The following is a 7231-nucleotide window of genomic DNA, read 5'->3' as shown; positions in this document are numbered from 1 at the left end:
TTAAATAATTCAATTATACTCGATCAGAATAACTTAACTGCTTCTTTGGGAGAATTGCCACCTGTGCTGGTTTGAGGCAAATTGGGAACTCACCTTGCATATAAGGTATACTCTGGGACAAGGTAGAGGCAACCAGCAACAGAACAGGGGGACACAGTCTTAAGTTGTGCCAGGGGAGGTATAAGCTGGATGTTAGGAAGAAGTTCTTCCCAGAGTGATTTGCCATTGGAATGGGCTGCCCAGGGAGGTGGTGGAGTCACCACCCCTGGAGGTGTTCAACACTGGATGAGGCACTTAGTGCCATGGTCTGGTTGATTGGCTAGGGCTGGGTGCTAGGTTGGACTGGACGATCTTGGAGGTCTCTTCCAACCTGGTTGATTCTATGATTCTATGAAAGAAAGTGAGAGTGGTTGAGAGCTCCTCCTGGGGACTCTGATTTCTAGGAGGGGTGTCAGGTTCCTGTATTACTTTTGTGTATTTCTGTATATAGCTGTAAATATTGTAAATATCTGCTTCTATATTGTGCCAAGCTGTAAATATAAAGCTTCATTCCTTAACTTCCAGCCAGCTTAGTCTGGGTGATTTCATAAGGGGGGTGGGTAACTCCCAAACCATCACACCACCCTTAACCAGAAACATTTAAGGTTTTATCATTGGAGTTTACTTACAGAAATGTCACAGGTTTGATACACTGCTGTTGATCAGTGTCATGACCTTTTGCAGGAACAGTCTGAGAAAGGGTCTTTTGGGTCTCTTTTTCTTCCACTTGCCTCAGCTGTTAAAAATTGATAGCTTAAGAAAAATAACTTCAGGAAAAAATACCTTTAATCACATAAAGTTTATTTACTTAGTAAAGTTATATTACAATTTGTACAGTTTCTATTCACATATACACCTTTCTACAAAAATGAAGCACCATATGATACAGTTAGCATTTTAGAGACATTTACAGAAACTCTGGGTTTGCATCCTCATATCTACAGATACATACTGGTTATAAACTTCAGTGGATTTTGGATGAGACTGCTAGTGAAATGTGTTTGCTGCCAGCATCAATCTGCCATCAATCTGCTGTGCTTTAGGATAAGAGATCTTAGCTACGTCATTTCAGGACCTATGTGCAAATTTAATCCTCAGAGAAAGTTTATAGATAGAAGGTATTCTGTAAGACTCAAGAATGCAGCACTTTCATCAGTAGAAGTTTTACTGTCATCAGAAACCGTTGCACTAGAATGGAAAAAGAACACTGTTTAAGTGTTCATATGCATCATACAAAATAAAGTTAAGAACCTGAAAGCTTATGTGATACAGCATCATGCTGTATCTTGTAGGGCCTATTCTTACAGCTATTGAAACTTGTGACACGAACCCCTTAACTCAAGGAGAAAGTCTAGTTGTTTGCTTTGCAATCTTTATGCCATTGTCGAGAAAAAAAGAAGGCTCTGTCCAAGACGTAAAATTTCATTCAAGTGAATGAAAGTCATTTGGAGGGGGGAAATGTAAAATGAGGTATTTAATAAACTACAGGGCAAAGGGAAGCTCCTAGACTGCTTTGAAAAACATCATAGATATTTTTACATAGGCATCTGTTACATTCACCTGATTGTGGGTCAAGTTTTGTATGAACTATAGCGTTTGCACCACCTCGTTTATGCATTTCACACGTTTGCTTCGCTGGACATGGGGTCTACGGGCTGGAAGAAAGCATTGTTACTCTGAGGACAGTTGCTGTGACAGACACAGGTGCTGATCAGCATCACTGGCTTTTTTAGGGCTTTGCCCTGAGGACAGCGGAACTCCACCTGAACCGTTTTGGTGTTGTGCGGGGTACAGCACCGCCCGTCGCTGCAGAGCCCACAGTAGCGAGGTTTGTAGGTCTGCACGCTGCTGCAGTTCCTGTACTCAAACCGAACAGCTCTCACTGACTTCTTGGTGCGGATACATTTCTTCCCTTTCTGAAAGAAATACAAAACCACATTAGATAAATCACTGCTTAAGATGGAAAGCAGTTCCAAATTGGCGTGTGAGGATAGAGGTCTGCTCTGAAAACTTCAATTTGTCATAGAATCATAGAATCAACCAGGTTGGAAGAGACCTCCAAGATCATCCAGTCCAACCTAGCACCCAGACCTGTCCAATCGTCTTGGCTTGCTTAATGGCAGTAAGACTCTGCACTTCCTTAAGTACTTACAGGCAATTCCTGCAAGATTTGCCCTTTGACATCCGCATGTTATTGGGTCAGTAATAAACAGCTAATTAAAACTTACTCTTATTCTATAAGACAAGCCAAACCAACATTCAATGTGTAACTATACTCTTACTGGAAAACTCAGGCTAAAGTAGTTGCATCAGAGAACTAAGAAGCCAACTAAGTAAGACTAGATTCAGAGGAACAAAACTGGCTAAACCAAACCTCTAAAGTCATAGCCCATTCTTCTGGCCCAAGGCAGAAACAGCTTTGTCCATGTTATTCTTAGCAGATGTCTAACTTGACCTTAAAAGTCTTCAGGGATAAAACCTCTGTATCTGCCCCAGACATTCCCAACAGTTTGCTATTCTTACAGCCTGGAAGTTTTTCTCTCATGTCCAGTTTTATGTAAAGTTACTATTTCATGTTCTGTTTCCAATAATCTCAGAACAGGCAGCAATACCTGCACAGTTCTGAGAACACTTTCCTTTCTCTCCTTGCATTCAGAAGAAGTTCTGTTAGACCAATTTTTCCCAAGCAAAACATGCTTTCTAGACCTCTAATCATCCTTGTAAGTCTCACTAACTCTTCCCAAAGGTTTCATATCCATCTCAAAACACAGTATTAAAAATTGCATGGACCATTCTGTGAAGGCCTTACAATGTTTCCAACACTTCTGACCATTACATAAAGTGGTAGTCCACTTACCTAGCTACATGCTGTTCTCCCTAACAGAAACACCTGTACAATGTGCAGAAGCACCACGAAAGTCAGCTGCCTGAGATACAGATTTATTGCACTCAAACTGTCACTGCTGATTTATAGAAAAAGCATCATAAAGATAAAATTTAATTTACCCAAGCAGATACTGCAGCATTGCACTCATTTCTGCACAGTTCCACACTGGAAATCTGACATTCTGTCTTGAACTTTCTTATAGGCTCACTTTTAAGTACTGGGAGATGCAATTAGGTCTCCCTGGAGCCTTCTCTTGTCCAGGCTGAACAACCCCAAATCTCTCAGCCTTTCCTCACTGGAGAGGTGTTCCAGCCATCTGATCACTTCCCTAGCCCTCCTCTGGACCCACTCCAACAGGCCCATCATCCTCGTGTGGAGGGCTCCAGAGCTGGACACAGTATTGCAGGTGGGGTCTTACCAGAGTGGACTAGAGGGACAGAATCATCTCCCTGAACCTGCTGGAGGTGCAGCATTAAGCTACTGAGCAAGCACCCAAGTCTAATGCTTCCCAAAAACACTGGGCTTGAAGCACACGTGCTAAAGCATGTATTTATGTACACTTGCATGTACTTGCATTCTAGACCATTAATACTGCAATCTTGGATTCACAGCTGAACAGGACTCTGCTCTCCTGACATTCTTTGCAGCATACCTTATCAGATGGTTCTTCATTTTCACAAGGTCTTATCATGCAAAGCCGCGTCTGCTTCACCATCTCACACTGCTGGTTTCTGTTGGTAACACGAGTGGAAAAGCCCATTCCACAGCTTTTGGAACAAGCACTCCACTCCGTTGTCTGCTCAATACAATTTGCACTCGAATCCGACACATCTACCCCAAGTGTGGCCTCTTGTCTGTAGGCTTGGAGACAAAACAAGGCAGAACCTTATTACAAGACAAACTCATGTGTGAACCCACCCTCTAACTGAGCTCTACCAGATCTAGGAAGAGGCAGATGAGACAAAATAAAAAATCCTAAATCTGTGCTTTTGAAAAGGATCTAGTAATTTTAAAAGCTATCTTTTTCAGAGAACTGGATGGCAACTTCCTACCTCTAAAAATAAGAGAAAGGTGCCTATCAGTGAAATTCAGAGTCGGCTCACTCCAAGTCCACAGCTGGAAGAACCTACTGCCATTTCAAAACCCACTTTAGAACTCTACTTTGGTAACTTTTTATTCCTCACTCTTTCCAATGGAAAGATGTCACAAAATTTGAAAGCTACACCATAAAAAACATTTGTATTAGATATTATGTGAGAGAGGCTGAATGATTTATCTGAACTAGCAATGGAAGTCAAGCCCTTTACTTTGGAGTCATAAAAGTCACCTGATCTTGTCGAGTATTGACAGACTAGAGCCAAAGTGACAGGGGTGAGGCAGGAAGGAAGTAATCTCAAGGAGCTCAAAGCCAGTGCCAGCTCTGATCATCGTCCTGCCCATATGGCAGTGTGAAGCTGCATTAAAGTAACCACTGCTAACTGTATAGATGGGTTCAATGATCCCAGCAGTAAACAGAATGAGACTGTCAGTCATATATCTCTTCCTGTTACACTCCTCTACAACAGCATTTCTGCCTTTTGCAAGGTACAGCTGCAAAACCTTGGGCCTCCCAAGAGGGATGACCATGGCTAGAAAGAATGCTGATAATCCATCTGTAGGCATTTTACAGATGAGCCTATCCCTGTCAAGCAAATCAAAGCAAAAACAGTAGAAAGGTGGCTAGCTTTTTGTTTATACCTTATGTGCATCACAAAGCACTCTGACAAGTTGTTAGAGCATTTCTTTTTGGATCCCTCCTTAAGTGTTTTTCCAATGGATTAGTGGAGTTTCACCATAACTAACTGCCTAAGACCACAAAGGGCAGTGACTGGAAGAGAACACAGTGCCCTCAACTCTCAGTAAAAGTAGCTTATGAAAATTCATGTCCAACTAACAGTCTAATTTAAAGGGTATAATTCAGTAAGAAAACAGGGGGAAAATGGAGCATATCTTTATTTTTTTCAATTATAAAAGCAGTTTATGAGTTCTGCACTTTGGAATGGGATGGTTTTTTTTTCAGATTCACTGACTAAATTTATAACCACTGCTTCTCCAAGTACTATGTAATGCTTTTGATGCCAACAGCAATGATGGGAGCTCTAGCTCAGACAGGCAGGAATTTGTTGGCATTTCAGCTACCAGCCTGACCACTTGTAATAGCTGGGGAATTCAAGGGGCAAAAAAATCTTTTGTAGACTAAACTGTTAGAATAATATTTATGATTCAACATGTTCTTGCAGAACAACTACCAACACTGCAGCTTTGATCTGGGGGTGGAAATAATGTTCAGAGGATCATGAGCTCGCCCCTGTTTTATTCCACTACCCTGTATCAGATAAGCAGCAATTTCACAATCAGGAACTAACTCAAGTTAACTACCTTTTAAAACTGCTATGCACATTCGTCCTTGGAGTATCTTTTCCTTTACTTATTGAGCTCTGCCTTTATTCATAACCACTGTATATTTAATTAGTCAATCTAGATAAGGAAAAAAGAGTAGGAAAAAAAACGACTGCACAAAGCAATGTGTCTTAGATTTGGCAACCCCGTGGGCATTTCCCGTGTGGTATCAACTTGTTCTCACAAAAATCATGGTAATTAGTTTTAGTTTCCTCACCAGCCATAGCAAAACCTCCCAAAATCACTTCATCTTTTGGGTCGCAGATCCACTTCTCACAGCACTCTCCAGGGACTTCGATTTTTCTGGGGAAAGGGCAGTCGGGGCCAGGGAGCAGCAGGTCCAGGTTACAGCGGGGCAGGCAGCCAATCTGTCCGTCTCGGCAGGTGCACTGGTACTTGCAGCTGGGCTGGAACGTCTCCCCATTGCGGTAAATCATCCCATCAAACACGCAGTTGTCTCCCTCCAGGACTAGCGAGCAAAGGGAACGAACATCACTGAACAGGGCGCACTCGGCTCGCTCCCGATGCCTCTCAGAACACTGCAGCGCCCCTCTTCGGCTCTCAGCCGCCTGCACCTGACACCCCTCCGGCACTCGGCACGCCGCAGCGCAGCGGGTCCTGAGCAGGAGCCGCTTCCACCGAGGGAAAACGGGAGAAGCCCGGGACAGTCGTTCCCAGCGGACAGCGTGGCTGGCGCCTGCTCGGTTGCGTCTCCTCGCCGCCCCGGGGAGCGCCGTCCCAAGCAGGGCACGCCCTGCCAGCCTCCCATCCCCGGTGTCCCCGGCCCGCCGCTCGCCGTCACCTACCCATGCAGATGCCGGTGGCCCCTCCGCCGTCCTCAGGGCCGCGGTCGCAGTAGAGGCCACTGCTCTCGTCGCAGGGCAGCAGCGGGGAGCAGCTCTCGCCGCGCTGCCGGGCGCACACCAGGCAGCAGGAGCAGCCGTCCAGCACGGCGGGCACCCCCGGCGCGCACCGCGGCGGCTCGGCCGGGCACCGCTCACCGCAGGGCCGGGAACACGCCTGCTCCCGGCAGCTCACCTGCAGGGACAAAGTGGCCCCGAGGGCCGGGTCACGGGGCCGGTCTAGCTGCCGGCTCCCCCCACCCGCCGACCCCTCCGGGCGCCCCGCACTTGCCTCGCACAGCCGGAGGAGGAGGAGGAGCAGAGCCGGCAAGCCCTGCCCGCCGCTCGTCGCCATGGTCCCGGGCATTGCCTGCCGTCTCGCCGTTCGGCTCTGCCGGGAGAGCCATTGCATCCGCTTATATAGAAGTCGCTGGGGACCCCCTCCACCCCCACAAACACTACCCGCCTGCGGACAGCGCGGGCCGGAGGCGGGGAGCTGGAGCCGGGCCGAGAGCGCTGCTCTCCTCGCTCCTCCCGCCACCTGCCCTGGCGACGCTGAGCCAGAGCCACTGCCGCTGCCCCCGCGCCGACGGTCAGCACGACCCTGCCTAGACGCGCTCTAGGTGGCACCGTCGGCAGCGCTCTGCTGGGAGGTGTTGCATGGAGAAAGGACCGGAGCCCCGAGGGCACATCCGGCCACTTCGCGGGGGTCGGACCATACGAGAGCCTGAGGTCAGGAGCTCTCCTGGACGGCAGCTGCCTCTCGCAAGTCGTTCTTAAGGTCCTCGCGTGTGCGTGCAGGCATCTCCCGCACGAGTTACGGTGTTGGTTATAAATTGTAGGGAAGCAGGATGCTGCCTGCCAGATCTGCCCCCTCCATGGCTGGCACGACCCCTGTGGTTGGGCAGTGTTTGGCGTTGCAAACCCAAATGCAAGCACCTCTCAGGGCTGTACTGCTTCTGGTCTGAGCCTTCTTGAGCTTGGTGGTCGTTACAGAGGCTGCAAATGGATCCCATGAAGATAA

General features: G+C 47.3%; 1 protein-coding gene across 1 annotated transcript; it reads right to left on the bottom strand.

Annotated features, from left to right (window-relative positions):
- Nucleotides 1-819: 819 nt before the first annotated feature.
- Nucleotides 820-6761, bottom strand: CCN3 (cellular communication network factor 3). The gene is made up of 5 exons (XM_064153952.1): nucleotides 6500-6761; nucleotides 6172-6403; nucleotides 5583-5834; nucleotides 3579-3787; nucleotides 820-1955 (listed from the first exon to the last, which is right to left on the bottom strand). The coding sequence occupies exons 1-5, from the start codon at nucleotides 6617-6619 to the stop codon at nucleotides 1659-1661; spliced, it is 1110 nt and encodes a 369-aa protein (XP_064010022.1). The 5' UTR covers nucleotides 6620-6761; the 3' UTR covers nucleotides 820-1658.
- Between the last annotated feature and the right edge of the window lie 470 nt (nucleotides 6762-7231).

The sequence above is a fragment of the Pogoniulus pusillus genome, chromosome 14, assembly GCF_015220805.1.
Source record: "Pogoniulus pusillus isolate bPogPus1 chromosome 14, bPogPus1.pri, whole genome shotgun sequence".
Classification (NCBI taxonomy): Eukaryota; Metazoa; Chordata; class Aves; order Piciformes; family Lybiidae; genus Pogoniulus; species Pogoniulus pusillus.
The sequence above is the reverse complement of the archived record's forward strand: the minus strand, read 5'-3'. Positions and strand labels throughout refer to the sequence as shown.